The 17,962-nt window shown below is 28.7% G+C and overlaps 3 protein-coding genes and 3 pseudogenes across 6 annotated transcripts, besides 1 other annotated feature; 4 read left to right on the forward strand and 2 right to left on the reverse strand.

Annotated features, from left to right (window-relative positions):
- Positions 1 to 2,080: 2,080 nt before the first annotated feature.
- On the forward strand, positions 2,081 to 2,317 carry TVAGG3_1069910 (N-acetylmuramoyl-l-alanine amidase family; the record flags this gene model as incomplete). Its single annotated transcript, XM_051256342.1, has 1 exon — positions 2,081 to 2,317. The coding sequence occupies one exon, from the start codon at positions 2,081 to 2,083 to the stop codon at positions 2,315 to 2,317; it is 237 nt and encodes a 78-aa protein (XP_051076416.1).
- Positions 2,318 to 2,351: 34 nt separating this feature from the next.
- On the reverse strand, positions 2,352 to 2,562 carry TVAGG3_1069920 (annotated as a pseudogene). Its single transcript has one exon. A coding segment is annotated over exon 1 (211 nt).
- Positions 2,563 to 2,631: 69 nt separating this feature from the next.
- Positions 2,632 to 3,593, forward strand: TVAGG3_1069930 (annotated as a pseudogene). The gene has a single exon. A coding segment is annotated over exon 1 (962 nt).
- An 830-nt stretch (positions 3,594 to 4,423) lies between these two features.
- Positions 4,424 to 17,044: a mobile genetic element.
- On the forward strand, positions 5,241 to 5,825 carry TVAGG3_1069950 (annotated as a pseudogene). Its single transcript has one exon. A coding segment is annotated over exon 1 (585 nt).
- Positions 7,999 to 9,840, forward strand: TVAGG3_1069960 (phage tail repeat-like family; the record flags this gene model as incomplete). Its single annotated transcript, XM_051256343.1, has 1 exon — positions 7,999 to 9,840. One exon carries the CDS (start codon positions 7,999 to 8,001, stop codon positions 9,838 to 9,840), a length of 1,842 nt encoding a protein of 613 aa, XP_051076417.1.
- TVAGG3_1069970 (DNA/RNA polymerases family) lies at positions 12,343 to 15,810 on the reverse strand (the record flags this gene model as incomplete). The annotated part of the gene is made up of 1 exon (XM_051256344.1): positions 12,343 to 15,810. The coding sequence occupies one exon, from the start codon at positions 15,808 to 15,810 to the stop codon at positions 12,343 to 12,345; it is 3,468 nt and encodes a 1,155-aa protein (XP_051076418.1).
- Positions 17,045 to 17,962: the final 918 nt, after the last annotated feature.

Below are 17,962 nucleotides of genomic sequence, written 5' to 3' on the forward strand. Positions count from 1 at the left end.
CACATAATTGTTAATTCATAGAGTTGATATGTTTCCAAAATTGAGAGGAAATTGAAAATTGAATACCCTTCAATTCAATTTTCAAAAGATATCAGCTCCTTCAATAATTGAAGGACGATTTTGATCATTTGCTCTTAAAACAAGTATGCCATGGAGAAAAAAGTTACGCTCGCAAATCTGAAATATAACTATCATTAAAAAAATTAAATTTCTAATTTTTTACTCTATAGATATTATTGGCCACACTGTGTAATGCATAAAAGTTTATGTCATATGCATACATTTGGAAGTATGGGAGACGAGGGAAATTACTTCTATGAGGCACTAGGATTTTTTAAAATTTCTCTATCGGACTCACCATTCAATTTCTCGAAAATTAAAAAAATCAATAATAGCTAAAATGTATTATGCATAACAAATTTTAATGTTACACGGTATTTTTTGAACTTCATGACATGAATTTCTTTATATTATTTTTTTTTTTTTGGATTTTCTATGATTTATGCGATAGGCTGGAACAACATTGTAAGTGCAATGAATCATTTATAGAGAAATCTAAAACTTCAGCATTCAGAACTCGCAACCACAAAAATATTCATTTGCTAAGTAAGTAAAGTTGATTAAGTTCGACACTTAGCTTTTATACGTAAAACCAAGTGTGTATTGTTATTTCTTGTTAAATTATTGAGAAAAAAATAAATTGTAAGAGAAACGATACTGATTATTGAAATAATATTGAGGGTAGCTGCAGATTCTTCATTAACATGCCGGAAATTTGTTAATCTTGGTTTTCTATCATAAAATCTGTCGAAGAATCTAAAAACGGAGATATGAAATAGAGATCATGTAAATCTAGAGTATCCTGTCAGAAAAATAGACTAAGCATGTAACCCTTTTTGGTCATAAACACTTTTTACCACTTAGTCATACAGATGATCATTAAATTTAAACGAGCACTTTTTGTCAGAATTTATTCTTTTACAAAGACAGAAGATTTTAGTATTATTTAATATTAGTGCTGTAGCAAAATTCAAAAACGGTGAAAATTCAGTGAATTTTGTGAATTCACATTTTTTTTCGACATTTTTCTTGATATATCCATGCACATTAAGAACACAGCTTTGATACGCTTAAAAAAGCATATTTCATATGAAATTGTTAAAGAAATAAACAATTTATATAAAAAATTGCACTTATGGGCAGTTTAGATATATAATTTATATATAACATATATACAAATCCATAGACAAAGTGCAATAACTACAATGTTGTAGAAAATTACAGCAGAAATACTGACTTTTTGAAGGATAATAAGAATTCTTCTAAATGTTGTATTTTTATAATTTGATTGTTTTTTTTTTACTATTTCATTAATCTTTTAATAATAATTATTTTTAATATATGTGCTATTAAAATTTCAAATTTTGACTAATATATCTAAGTTATCTGAACGAAACATTTAGAAAATATCATACTTACATTGAAATAGCAAGTAGAGCATATTAATAGCAAGTTTCTTGGCTTTATATCTATCATCTATTGTTGTTTGATCAAACAAAATTCACTCTATTATATGGTGTCAATTAATTAAAACAATTTTTAATAGTTATTTATTTAGTGCAAATAAGTGCAAACTCATAAATGAATAACTTAATAGTAGAAATGAATTATCTGATATAAATCTCACATTTTGTCCATCAGAAATACTTTAATTGCATACGCATAACTATTAGTAATACGTCTGGAGTGTCAATTAATAACAATCCCACAACAAGTAAAATTCAGATTTTATTAAACTTATTTTTCCTAAAAGTTTTCTCAATTACTATATATACATTGTGGATAAAATAATAGTAATATTGTAAAAAATTAGATAATTTTTTTTATTTGAGAACCTCTCAAAAGTTCATTCAATTTATCAATTGTTTCAGTTTGATGTATATTCATTTCTGGAGCCTAAAACTTTAGCAATCATGACAATATCATATTCTCTTTCTAACTACGCAATGTAAGGGTATCCTTAAATAAAAATTAGAATATAAGTGATGAAATAAATTTTTTAATTAATATTAAATCAGAAATGGCTGCAGGATTCTTTAAAAAATTATGGGATGAAATTAAGAAAGCTGCGGGTTGGGTTTATAAAAAGGTTATTAAACCTGTTGCAAACTTTTTGGCACCAGTAGCGAAAACGGCAGGAACTATCATAGGTGGAGTATTAGGTACAAAAGCGGGTAATCCGGCGATGGGAGCACAAGCAGGTAACGCAATTGGTGGAATAGCTGAAGGAATACTTAATAAAATAGGAGGTAAATAGTGGAAAAAATAAATAAATAAATATTATTTTTATCTTAGTATCGGTTGTAGTCTTTGATAAACTTTTTCTCCTTTATTTAAAATTTCTCTTATTGGGGCAGCTTTTGGTGTTATTGATTCAGCAACGTCACTAATTGCTTCTTTATTCTTAAATATCCAATTTGCTCCCTTCTTCAATGTTTCCCAAACTTTACTCGCTCCTCTTTTTACTTTATCCCACAGTTTCTTAAATATACCTGCAGCCATAGTTGATTATTTCATTAAAATTAAAAATTCATTTTCATCTTTTAATTTTGATTTTTTATTTATTAATAAATGACGACTAACTATTTGGTGCCAAACACTAAACCGATTAATGGAAATGTGTTTCATTCATTCGAAAAGATATAATGAAATATTCGCAAAGAATGACGGTAGAAGATATTATAGAGAACTTGAAAGTTCATGCTATGACTCTGATGCTCCATATTTTGATGATAAACAAACTCATTTAAGAATTACAAATCCGGCTCATGATGTGAACAATTAGGTGACACATATATTAAACGCAAAGTTAAAGCAACTCTAGTTTCAAATAAAGCTTTCACATGTGATGCCGCTTTTAAATGCATGCGTTTATTCGTTGGTTACAAATCATCAAATCAAAGCTTTAAACAATTAGAAGTAGAAACCGAAAGAGGTGATGCCGGTTATCTTCAGATGGATTGCGCCCGTGAATCTTTCGCATTTGCAACATATAAACCAAAATCAGAAAGGAAAGTTAAAAAGTTTGTTCATTCGTTATATAATAATGTTCAAAAATATGATAACTCAGTATGTGGTAAATATATTGACCCTTCTGAAGTTTTCAAGAAAGAAAATGAAGAAGTTGATGTCACTTTTGATATGATTATTCCGGTAAATGATTTGTTAGCATTTCAGGCGTTCGATGATTATCCTAAATCATTTGGTGATATCATTCTTAAATATTATGTTTTCAGGGATACTTTAGTATTTTGTCAGGTTGACCCGTTAAGAGTTGCTGATTTACAAAATTACGTTTATGAAAAGATAACTGATGAAAATTATGAAAAGATTATGAATCATGTTTATAAATATGATCGCAAATTCCAACAAATCGGACTTCCTGCACAAATTAATTACAAGCTTAGCCGCTACATCTGCTGACGCAACAGTTGATGACGTTATTATTTCATGCACAAAGATGGAAGTTTTAGAGGATAAATGTATTACACCAGGATATGGTTTAATTGAAGAATCAGTTAAAGCAATACCACGTTTATTCAGTAAGGAAGATCCATTCATGATTCCAGCTCAACATATTGACGTTCGTTCACTAAATGGAGGTTGCATCACTCCTGAAGGTATTAGCTCAGATTTCTCATATGCTCTTCATAATGTTACAGATGTTGTGTTAACATTTCCGAAAAATGCAATGCAAAGAACAGTTTTAGAAAATCCAATGCTTCGAGGTCTTCAGGTCACTATAGATTCCAGAAACTTCCCCGATCAAGCGATGACCACAGTGGGTGACATATTCTTTACACGTATGCTTCAAGCTTCTGATTTAGATGGAGTGAATGAATGCACGGAAGAATACGAGGACTCATTAACTAGACCACTGAATGATGATGATGGCATGCCATTAGCTAGAACATGGAAAGACCAAACTTCATTCTTATGCACTATTCCAGTTCAACGTGATGGAGCGGGTATATTCTTTGATGGATTAGAAACTTTCAACTCACAAGTTACAGTACAAGTGAAAGCTTATCCAATCATTCAGGGTGAAAATGACACTTACTGTTCAAAGGTGACAAATCCTCCTCAGGTTTGGTTTACTAGGACTACATATTGGACATGGACACCGGATGAAGGTTTGAAATATCATCCAACAGGTACACCACCACAGTATAGAAGTTCATATGATGAAATATTGATGAATAGAAATGTTTAAAATTATAAATTTATTTTTGATTAAATGGATTTAAATTCATCCACCCCTTATGAAGAATTAACAGGAGTATATAATACATACGTAGATGATATGATTAATGAAGCATTGAGTGATAATAGAAATGCTCTATCTAAGGAAAAATTAATGAAAATTCCATATTCTGAATGTTACTTAAATTCAATCACTGCAGCAATTGGTAAAACAAAATAAAGGTAAAACATTAACGATATTAAAACAAATTATCATTATTGCTAACACTTCCCCCATTCACATGTGTTAATTTATATCAACCGTTCAGGTTCACCTTCAGATGATACATTTGAATCTTTAAAGCATTTAATCAAAATTCCAATTATTTATTTATCACAAGAAGAAGCAGAAGATTATTTAAAAAACTTTTTAATGTATAAAGAATTATATAATACAATCAAGAAGCAAGGATTAGAGGATAAAATTATTGATAAACAACGGGATGAATTATTTGAAACACTTTCCATTTCAAATTTTGATAAAGAATTTTTGCATTCACTCATTTTTCTAGATGATGCAGTGAAATCAAAACTAATAACAAATGAGAAATCATATTTTAATCAGTTATTAACTCAATGTCGACACATTCAGTGTTCATTCTTTATGGCTGTTCAATATTTTCAAAGCATTAAGCACAAACATTAAATCAAATCTATCAACACTTTTCATTTTCAGTGGGTTTAGTCGTCAACAGTTGAACGTTATGCTTTATCAAGTGAATTTACCAATGAGCATTAATGAACTTTACACACAATATCAGCAATTATGTGAACATGGAAAATAATAGTTGATTTAAATAAAGGAGGTGTTAAATTTGATTAACTTTTTATAATTAATTTTTATTTTTTATTTATAATTAAACATGACAGAAATAGCAAATCTTTTACAGGTTCCATTAAAACAAGGGACAAACAAAAGGGGTGCATATAATAGAACTATGAAAGTTCCTGATGGAATGAAAGAATTAGTTCATATTGTTGCTGGTCTTCAAAAAGATGTTAAACAAATGAGAAACGTTTTAACATTACCAGAAGCTCAAGCATATGCCAAACGTCATGGTCCAAATTGGGAAGCACACGAAGCAGACATTACGGGTCCAAATGGAAAACCTGATGGTATAAATGAAGTTTTCGTTACTGATGGTCAAGGTAATATTAAAGTCATAAATGGTTATAAATTAACTATATCTGATTATCCTAAACGTAAAGCATATAATGAACGTTATCCTATGCAATTTGATGAAAATGGAAAAGCTGTTAAACAATACATTGGAGAAGGTGAAAATGGTCCAATTAATTCATACCGTCATAATCCATATTCTTATTTCAATGAAGAATTAAATGCTATTGAAGAGGGACCGGATGGATTACCACGATATTCTAACCAGTTTGATGGTCAATATGCAAATATTAGACCTGAAATTTCAGCTAAGAAATTCTTTAAAGTTGCTTTATTCGATCCAGTTTTCGCAAATGTTAAAGATGAACTTAAACAACAATTCCAACCAATTATAGTAGCAAGAATTGCATCAGGTGCTTTATCTCAAGCATTCAAAGATTTAATTAAGAAACCATTATATCAGCAACGAGGTTTAACTTATGATTTAGTTAAGGAATCAGATAGAAGAAAATTTGAGAAATCAGATGATTATAAGAATGCAATTAATGAATATATTCGGTCTATTAATTTCGATGAAACAGCTAAAAATCAACTTCATGAACAAATACAGGGAATAATAGATTCAAAAGTTCCAGCAAAATAAAAGTTTAAATATATTTTTTTATTCGAATATAAATGAGAAGACGTTTCACTAGTCAAAAGAACACTAACGCAAAAGCAGAGATTACGGTTGGTTATAACGTAAATGATGATAAATCACGAATTATTCAAAATGTTAAAGTTAATGTTAGCCCTGAATTAACAAGGTCAGCAACTCAACCAAATTTATTAACTCGCGACTTACCGAAGAATGAGGAGAATGAAGAAAACCATGAGAATGGAGACCCAATCATTTTATCTGAACCCGGTAAAGAACCTGTTGAAATTCCCGCTTATCCAACATACCCCCACCACTTTCATCAAACATCGAGAACCCATATAAAATAGACATTAATTCTGAATTAATGAAAATTTACCGTGATATAATAATTAATAATTATGATTCAATAATAAATTTAATTGATCAATCCGGTTTAATTATTTTACCTTATGAATCATTAATTCACATTATCGCCATTCTTTGTGATGTTCAAGATTCAGACGTTAAGATTCAATTTTTCATAGATGATGAGGTTTCATGCTGCGGAACAGTTGCAAAAATAAATCCTATAAAGGATATTAGCACAATTAAGATAACAAAGAATGGAACAACAACTGAACTTCATTTAACATATAACAATATTTATAATAAAATAGTTGATGAATATAAAATATCACTTGAAAAATTCTTTGTTAAGGCTATTTAATATTCAAGCATTAACATTAACGAATAATAATCCTTTGAATCATAATCAATAATAATTGACCTTTCACCAGTTTCTATCGTTTGTTTTATTTCTTTTTGTTTCCCACTATCTGGATCAGTCATTGTAATTGTTTTTGTTATAGTATCAGCTTTATCTTTAACTTCAATCTTTTTTCCATCAGGATATTTAAACCAAAATTCCAAAAATTCGATATTGTCAATCTGTTCATATTTTAATCTATCAATTGCATTTTTAATACCATCTGAAAATCTTATGAAATGGTCATTATATGGGTTTGATTGAACTAAATTTGAATGAAGTGAAATATAACCTGTTGATGAATATGACATCGACTCATATTTTCTGAAAACACTAAAATTTATAACATGAATGAATTTCTTATTCGTTGAATTTATGAATTCTTGAGGTAATCTTATTCTAGTTTTATTTATCACTGGAAAATAACGCTTTACCATATTTTTAATTGTAATAAAAATGTCAATTATCAATATTATTTCGAATAATAGTTGTGAATTAAATTTAACAGTTAGTGGAATTTATAATGTTACTCTCGTTTCTGTGAGTGGTAAATTTAATCCCATTCTTTTAGACCCTTCAGATTATATATCATTTATTAAAGATGACCATGAAAAAACGTGTGATATGTATATAAATAATGTGATAACGAAATGGGATATTAATATGATTTTAAGTTATTTAAATGAATCATTTATCGTATGGTATGAAGAAAATTTTAAATCAAAACCTGATAAACTTTTTGAACTTGATGAAATAAATAACCTTATTAAATTCCCGCTGAAAATTAAATTTTGTACTCCTCATTTTCGTTCATTGTTGGGGATATTAAATTTCGAAAAAGATGTTGGGGATGTTTTGTATTCTGACACTGGTTCCAATTTCATTTTAATCAAATGTGATAAAGTTAATACCCCAATGAGATTTTCACATCAAACATTAGACCCTAACTCTTACCCATCAATACAAAACATTTTATCCATCAACTTAAACATATTTTCTTTATCATATCCGTTTCAATTATCTAGGAATTCATTTATTCTTCATTCAAAAGATTTATCAAATATTAAATTTAGAATAACTGACCTATTTGATTGTGATTTAGAATTTATGAATGAAATATTATGGCAATTTCAAATAGAAAAAATAGGTGATGAGATAACAGATTAAATATTTATTTTTAAATCGTAATAAATGATTAAACAACAGCAACCACAACAACTTAAGGCACAAAACGCCCAGGTCCTTCAAACCATTACATACGCCACATATGCATATAATTCAAAGACGGCAGAACAAACACAAAGGTTGAAATATGGAGATTTGGAGATAGTATTGAAAAATGAGCGTTTCGAATTCGTTTGCAAAGGTGGTGCAGTGATATCAAATATAAAAGAAATTTTATTTATGAATTCAAAAATTAAAGGTATAACGGATGATATAACATCAATTCCACCAGAAGAACAAAGATATTACGCATTAAATGCATTTCCTAAAGTTTTGAAGATTGGAAAATTTAATTTAAATGAGGAATTCATAAAAGGTTTCCTAAATGACATAATGAAGAAAGCGGATAAGGAATATGTGGCTAGTGAATTAAATAAGAAGGCAAATTTGGTTTATGTTGATGAAAAAGATAATGAAATTAAAGAAAGGGTTGAATGGTATCATGAATGGACATCGAAGATTTTTAAAACTAAAGCTGATACGGGATGGGTTTCAGGATGTTTAGACCTTAAAGCGGATAAAACTTATGTTAATGATGAGTTAGAGAAGAAAGCGGATAAGGAATATGTGGCTAGTGAATTAAATAAGAAGGCAAATTTGGTTTATGTTGATGAAAAAGATAATGAAATTAAAGAAAGGGTTGAATGGTATCATGAATGGACATCGAAGATTTTTAAAACTAAAGCTGATACGGGATGGGTTTCAGGATGTTTAGACCTTAAAGCGGATAAAACTTATGTTAATGATGAGTTAGAGAAGAAAGCGGATAAGGAATATGTTAACGAAATATACCAAAGTTTGATAGGAACAACAAAAAATATTGAAACTATTGTTGGTGACTTTACTGTCAATGAAGAAAATAAATATTTTAGATGGCAGTTTGTACAGTCCTTAAAAAATGGTATACGATGTAAACTCATTCCGAAAAATAACAATGAAATGTATGTAAGTTATAAAAAGAATAATGGCACACAAGTTAAAGTTCCATTATACAACAACTGTTACTTAAACTTATATGAAGACGAACAAAAGAAATATTTAAGAGTTTATGAAATGACAGATATGACATTGTCTAACCTAGCTCCAGCACCATATTATTATGACTATGGAGATGACGTCAGAACACCACATGTAGATGAACAAAAGCTAACATTATATTTAGATTATTATAGATATAAAAGATATAATGCAATAGAAAAAACGAGAATAGTATATTATTATACAGATGACAAAAATAAATATTATAGTCAAGATTTTACCTACCCTGATAACATAAGATTATATTATAAAAAATATTCTAACACAAACCAGAAGAAACCTGAAATAGTTGCATTATATCTTAAGTTCAAAAGAGACAATCCCATAATATCTCATATGTTTGATTTAATGAACCCAGTAGGTTCTATTTATACATCTATGGATGCAAGAGGTCCTCAAGCAATGTTTGGTGTTGGTGCATGGGAACAAATAGTCGACAGGTTTTTGTATTGTGCAAACTCTTCAAAGGAAACAGGTGGAAGTAAAACGATTACAGGTGAAAATTTACCTGCACACAGTCACTACATAGATTTAAGCACATCTCAAGCGGGTTGGCATAAGCATAGATATTGGGATTGGTCAGGAATGACAAAAGGTAAAGGATATGATGTTAAAGATGACGTTAAGTTTGCTATAAATTGTTACTGGAGTGACACTCAGGGAGAAGGAAACCATACACATTTCGTTTCAGGATATACACAAACAACAGGACAAAGTAAAGAATACATGCCACCTTACATGACAGTTTACGCATGGTATAGAGTTCAATGAACGCTCAATGTTTGTGAAACAAACTTTAGGAGCTCCAAAAGAGTGAACGGATATTTAATTTATTTTTATTTTAGTATAAATGAAGATTCTACCATATGGTGTTATCGGAAGAGATAAAGATGGAAACCCAATATTTGATCCAAAGTTAAAATTAAAGTTACTGACAAGACAACAACTTGAAAAGTTACTGAAACCAAAACAAGATGAGAAAATGAGAAAGAAAAAAATTTAAATTATGTAATTTTATTTTTATCATAAATGACAAAATTAATTAAGCCAACTATTTCTAAATTAATGTTACCAATGAAATCATTTCGTGGAGTAATTATCCCAGGTTCTTCACAATTAGCCGGGGCAAGTGTTGGGACTCAAGGTGGAACATTAGTGAATCCATTCAAATTATTAACTAAAGATGAAGTTAATAAAATGATGATAAAATAACTGATAACAAAATTTGATTTCAGTTCTTCAAAAATAATTCATGAATGCCTTCCTCCTGAACTGTTGTCAAAATGTCATGTTGTCACCATTTTTAAAAGAAATTAAATTACCTGGTAGCACCCGGTAACATGGTAGCACTGAAAAAAAATTAAATTTGGATTGAGTTTAAAAATTCATCTTTATTAAATTCATCTCTTCCAATCAATTTATTTATTCTATTAAATTCGTTTATTTTTGCTTCACTTAGTTTAAGGATTGAACGGTAAGTTTCTAATTTTTCGATTATTTCTTTATCGTTTTCAACCTCACCACATTGCGGTTTCTTTTTATAATAGCATATTTTTGATTTAATTTTGTTTAGTTTCTTTTTATATTCATTGTCCGGACTCTTGGCTGCTTCGTTGTCACCCATTTCTTACGAAATAAAAAAATTAAATATTATTTAAATATAATGGAGTAATAAAATAAATCGGAATTTCTATTAATTTATTGTTAACCTCAACTAATGCATTGCCGTTAATATATCTAACAAATTCAGCTATTGTGTCAAATCTTCGTCTTCTTTTTGTCATTGATTTATTAGTTTTTCCATAATCGAGATGAATCAAAACTTTATCCCCTTGTTTAAAATTCATGAGCCCCGAATTAATTTGTTCACGTTTAACATCATTTAACCTTTCCATTTGCTTTCTAATATATTCCCATTCTTTTGAAATATCATTTTTCATTTCCACCGGTTTCATGTTTATAGTTCTATGCCATGTATTATTGTAATAATATACTAACTGCTGTATGATGGAGTCATGATTTCCATCCCAGTATATCTGACCGTTAACTCCTAACGCATCTCTAAGAGTTCTCATTACCGCATCAACTATTTTATTATGAAACGTATATGGAGAGGATGAAAAGTAAAAATTAATTTGTGGGAAATAATGAGCCATAGCTGCCTGAAATCCTTTATCACAATCACCCCTTATATTATCTACTCTTTCATGATCTAGTAAGTATTGAATAGCTCTTCTTGTTTCCTGTTCTGTTTTCCCTTTCACCGGAATGCAATATAAATATCTAGTGTTAATGTTAATGGTAAATAAATAAGTAACGTTTCCTTTTGAATATTCTAAATGATCGATTTCGTATGAATATGGATATGGTGCAAATGAAGGGCGACTAAATTTTTCCTTTAACGGTTGAATTTTTGGGTCAGTTGGTTTATTTAATATCTTGAAATCCTTTTTAAAATCTTTTTGCTTCTTTAATGTTTGAAATGGATATAATAAAGTGAATGATGAAGAATTAACTGAAGGAGGAGGTACTACCGTTGGAGGTTTTGGTATTGCAAGTGATTTAATTTTATCTGCTTTGATTTTGGATTTCATTCCCCCCTCCATTAATTCTGGATGTATTTTATTCATTTGTTTTAAATATACTGTATATAAAGGTTTGATATACTTTCCCGCTTCGAGTTTATGTTGAAGGATGAATTCCAAAAGTTGATCTTCATTTAAAAGTTGGGCTGAATGTGGTTTAACTAATGAATCATAAATTAAAGCTTGTGCATCATTTATGGTCTGAATGACCTGGGTGTTTTGCACTTTTAACTGTTGAACATTTGGCTTTTGCGGCTCAGGATTATATAAATTATACAATTCATCAATATCTTCTTCTGTTAATACTTTATTTTTGAAATCTTTCAATTGTTTAAGTTGCGATTTAGTTTTTCCCTTTGCATATTCATTATTTTTAATTTTGTCTTTAATTTTAGAAATTATTTTATCATGATATTTCAAAATTTCATTTTTATAATATTCCACATCATCATCCATTATATTGTTATCATATTTTTGGAGATATGCTTTTAAATCATAATAATCAATAAAATTTTGATTAAATATTAAATCATCAATTAAATTTTTTAAATTTGCGTTATCCATTTATATAAAAATAAAATAAGTGTTTTAAGGGTGCCCACCTCTTTGATCAAGAATCAAAACCATCATTAACGGTTCCTTTTGTCTCTTCTGTGGCATTTCATTAAAAATAAAATTTTAAATTGTATTAAATAAATGGCATACAACATCCATTTTCACAACATACAGCCTTAGTGTGTGCTCCTGTTAATGCAGTCTTACCGATTGTTAAGCGAGTCATTAATCCGTTTTTAAGTTGTAAATTAATATTCTGACCATCAAATATCACTTTATCATTTATTATATCCAAATAATTTTTAGGTGTTAATTGTTTATTTTGTCGTAAACTAACACCTTTCATTTTTTGTGCAATCTTTTTAAAATCACTTCCATCAATTGAACCGTTGAATGATGTATAACACTTGGGGCATAAAGCAACCATGTTATCACCTTGTTTCTCAATTGCTAAACCCAATAATTTTTTCTCATGTGCTTTTTCTTCAGCTTTATTCTTTAATTTAGGTTTAAATTTCTCATCAAAACAGAAGAAATCAAATGGTGCGAATTTGAAAATGTTTTTATCATAAAATTGTTTATCGGTAACAATTGCTTGAAATGCTTGAGTGTTAGGAAGATTTGGGTCGCCAGCGATTGCACAATAAGATGAATCAGTATCACCTTCAATGAAATGAAAACGATTAACATTCATGCATTTATACATAAAATCATAAATGAAAACCAAATACCAGTATTTAGCATTATCTAAAGTGAAGAATGCCTCTTGTAAACATGTATCACATCTATAAAATCTATCTTTGAGCATCACTTGATATGTATCTTCACCTATTTCTCTTATGTTTTTAAACTTATTTGACATACATGCAACGCGTGCCTTCTGTGCATTCATTATTTTAGTCTTTGTGTAATTTTGTGTATTCATTGCATCGTAACCATATGATCCATTAAGCGAAATCTTGCAAAATAAACTTTTTCCTTTATTTCCTTCTAACTCAGCCTTTTGTCTTTCGTTCATAAATTCGTTCGCAAATTCATTAAAACAAGTGTTTTTAGTAAATGTTAAAATTGATTGAATATCATCAATGATAAAATGAAATCTGTCTATTAGATACCAAAGATAATAAGAAGAAAATGGTTGATATTGGTTGTGTGTTGATGCTAACTGAGTTAATTTCCTCTGTTTCTGGTCAACTGGTAGATTGTTTGATTTCATGTAATTATACATAAAACTGCCAATTGTTTTTTCATCTGTGATAATATCTAAGTTTCTTATTATCGGTAAAAAGTTTATGTAATCATTAATGTATTTTTCATCAATGTGACCCTTTACTTCAGCCACGAATAAAGTATTTTTCTTTCTAATAATTCCCAGTGCTTTTGCTTTCTTTGTTGCTGTATCACAAATGATAACACCATTCAATCTTCCTGGCATATACATTTTATGGTCAGTATATTGAATGAAATCATGAGGATTAGATGAAAATGATGAAGGATATAATGAATTAAAATCAACACCAACGAAATGAGTCATAATGTTGGTGGTGTCCTCATTTGATACAGTTTTAGTTTCTGGATTATATGAAAGTTTATTAATGTGTGTGATTCCTTTAAGATTAACACGATGTTGAACATTTGATAGACCACCAGTAATTCCATTACGGAGAATGTGATAAGCTTCAACTGAATCTAAAGTCATTGGTAAATTATTTTTTAATGCATAATTTCTTAAATTGATTCTTAAACGTTGAACATCTTCATCTTTATTTGATTTTACGACATTACAATAACAACACATTAACTGACAATTTTCTTTGGTATGCGGTTTTTCATTATCGATTCTATCCAATGTTGGTTTATTTGCATATGTAAACGCTTTACCACACATTTTGCATTTAGATGAAAGGATTAAATCGTGATAGTATTGAAAATCATCCATTGAAACATTATTTTTAGTATCCCTTTCTGCTTTTTCATCTTGTTTCTTATATGATTCAATTTTATATTTCCAATACTTTTTCGTTAATTCAAAACTTGATTCTATCTCTTCCTCAGGATATTTTTCATTAGGATTAAAGTCTTTATATGCTAAAGCGTAACGAATCATTGAAGCATTCGATGATAAAGAAAGATTATGAAGCGTGTCAATTTTATAAACAAATGTTTCTTCAATAATTTTATCAATTGGGTCAATCATAATTTCAACATCTTTATTGCAATAATGAATAAAATATTCTAATCTATTCTTAAAATTTTTAGCATCATTGAGATATATTTGATAATCACTATTTGATATAGTTTCTTGAGTTAATGCCGAATAAAATGAATCTTGAGTGAATGGTTCCACTTTATATAATTCTTCTTCGTAATTTTCCCACGTGATGAATTGATAAGGGAAAAAGGATTTAACACGTGATTTATTGTTTCCGAAATCTTGAGTGAATTGGTCTAATGTCCCACCCGCTATATAATTTCTGATGTCAATAAATCTTAATTCATATGGAACGTTTGTTTTCTTTACAATGATTTGCTTAAATTGTGAAGATGAACCCAGCATTGATTTTATTTTCCATTTTGCAGTGTTTAAATCACGAAGAATTAAATTTAAATCAAACTTTCCCGAATTAAAACCTATGATATTCACTTTATTGAATTCCTCATCTAGAAGTTCTTTAAATGCTTCCTTCTGTTTTTCATTTAATGTATGAGACAAAGTCCCCACCGTTTGCGGCTTCAATAATTCTTCATATTGTTCAATATTTGATTTAGCAACTAATGAACAGGTTGAAAATAAAAACTCAATCCAATCAGAAATAAAAGAATCACTCGAAGTTAAGCAAAAATTCCTCGTATATGTTTTATCATTTAATTTAACCGTTGATGATACCATGAATGGTTTCAAGTAAGCATTCAAAGTTGCACACTCAGAAAGTTGTAATTCTTCTTTAGTCTCTAATGTTTCAAAGTCAAAAGTAATATAATATCTTGTCGGTTTATAATATTCCTGCAAATTGTGAGCTAATAACCACTGATATATCTTCTGTTTCGTAATATGTGGTGCATATGGTTGCTGGGTCTTTTGCAATTGAACGTCTTGAATTAATCTCCCATTATTTTCTTTACATTTCTCACAATGCTTTAAAAATCTTCTTTGGTTTTTCCTTTCTGGGTCATCACGGATAGAATAAACTTCTTCTTTACAAAATGAACAAACTTTATAGCCGGTGAGTGCTTCTACGTCTGTTATTCTGTCAGCGTGAAGTTTTCCACATGAACTCTGTGTTAATAAAATATTTACTGTTTCAAATTCTGGATCTATCATTATTGATTCCACTAATGGAAAGTCTACCTTATTTATGTCCACGTCTTCTGGTTGAGGATCACAATAATAGAAATCAATATTAACATTTAACATTCTCGCTAATCTTTCACTTTCTGATGAAATGTCAAACCCTTCATATGCATCTATTGCTTCATTTAAATAACTTCTACGAGTTTTAGGATTAACACCATCAGGAATGTTATAGAAGCGTTTAAATAACCTTCTACCTTCTGCTCTAATTTGATTATCATTCATTTTAGCTGTTCCGTTTTTGTTCATTTATGTAAGAATAAAAATTAAAAAATAAATAAAAATAAAGTTTATTTTTTAAAGCCCATAAAATGAATTAAGAACACATAAATTTTTATCATCCGCGACGTGACGAATACATTTTAATTTACTCAAGAATGCGTACCCTGATACATTAAATCTAATTCCTGTCTTATTTAATTTCACAACTTTGAAAAGGAATGTATGAATAGCTATAAAATGATGAGATGATGTTTTATGGGTTGCTTCCATTTTTTCTGAAATAAATGAATAAATATAATGTTTATAAGTTTTCATATCTTTTATGTTCTTAATAACGAATGGTATAGACCTTTCAACTTCGTCTTCCTTCGGTGCTGTTCTTTCATATGAAACATTATTGGTATCTTCAATAATGAAACCACAATCACACAAAATTTTATAGGTTCCAATGGTTTCTTTTGATATTTTATCTAATAAATCAAAAACTTTATCAACACCTGTGCATTTATTTAAATAATAATTTGTGTAAATATCATGATCTTCTTTCTTAATCGTATTAGTTGCATATGTCACGTTTTTAAGAGCTTTTTTGAATTTTTTGGAATCTAAAGGTGGTGAAAGTAAGATACAAGGGTATTCTTCATTATCAATAAATTGTAACTTATGTTTACGAATAAATTTAGTACCTTCTTCTGAAAGTGTTTCATCTATTTCACCATCTAATAAATTTTGTGTTGATTCTGAGACATAATTTTTATATCTTTCTTCATGAGATTTCTGAACTTCTGATTCTGAAGCTGGGATATTCATTAAACCCTCTACTTCATTTTCATTATATTTTTCAACTTCTCTTAATTCCTTAATTTTTTCATCTATTTCATCTCTTATTTTTTCCAGTCTTTCAATTTCATCATATTCATCATCTTTAATCCGTTCTTCATAATATTCAGGGAAAACATCAGGTTCTTTAGGTTTTTCTTCTTTAGATGTGGGATATAAGAAATTTATAACATCATTTTTATTCATTTTTCCATCATAATCAAACTCATTTAAAAACTCCGCGAATTTTTTACAATTTCTTAAATAATATTTATCAACCTCATAACCCGCCTCCTCTAATATATCCTTTATTTCCTCGTTTGTGAATCCTAATTTTTTAACGTCGTTAGTTTTGACGCTCATTTCAAACAAAATAAAAAAATAAAATAATAAACATAACTAAGTTTTAATTTTTCGTAAGACATGAATTTCTAATTTCTTTTACCCGTTTATGAGGTCTTTGATTATGACTTCATTGATTTCATTCAGGATTTAAACAATGTTTAATTAATCACAGAATATCCGACATCATCTATATATAGCTTCTTTTATAAAAGATGAAATAAATTATTTTTATGTATGGGCTGAGTGTAAATGTCTTACAATTTTGAAAATTTTTTAAATCTTGATTTATTCAAAAACGTAAGAATAAAAACCGTAAGAATCATACATTTTTTACTTCATATGTTAAAAAAAATAATACAAAATCGTTCTATATTGTATGAATTCTTACGTTTACAAAAAAAGTCACAAAACCCGCTATATATACTACTTACAATGCTGACAGGTCAATCAGAGATTTAGATGGCCATACAGCTGCTGATTACTCAAATGATTGGGTGATGACATGAAATCTCTTTTCAAATGATAAAAAATTTACTTTTATAAAACAGTTATTTTTAGTATCTGAATCTATAGCTATGTGAGTGATGCATAATATCTATACAAGTGTAGATATACAAAATGACTACAAATAGAAAAAAAGCATGGATATAAAATAATTGTAAGCAATACATAATATCTAGAACTCACAAGAAAGTTTCAGCGATTAATTCATTTGTCCTTATAAGTTACTACATTAAAATGCTAAACCAACTGATATTTGAAAAAAATGAATAATAAATTTCTTTCTGTTCTTTAATACTATTTAGAACATACAATATTCTTACTTTTTTTTCAAATGACATAACATTTGTCCCATTCCTAATTATACATCACAATCTTGAAAAATAATATAATCATCTAGATGAAAATCCTATTGCTTGACTTTTCTATTGTTATCGTGTCATTTCATATCTATGAACTTAATTAAATTTCATAAATTAATTCCGATATCTTTGCGATCATTACTTTTTCCATT

This window comes from Trichomonas vaginalis, assembly GCF_026262505.1.
Source record: "Trichomonas vaginalis G3 chromosome Unknown ctg_87, whole genome shotgun sequence".
NCBI lineage: Eukaryota > Parabasalia > Trichomonadida > Trichomonadidae > Trichomonas > Trichomonas vaginalis.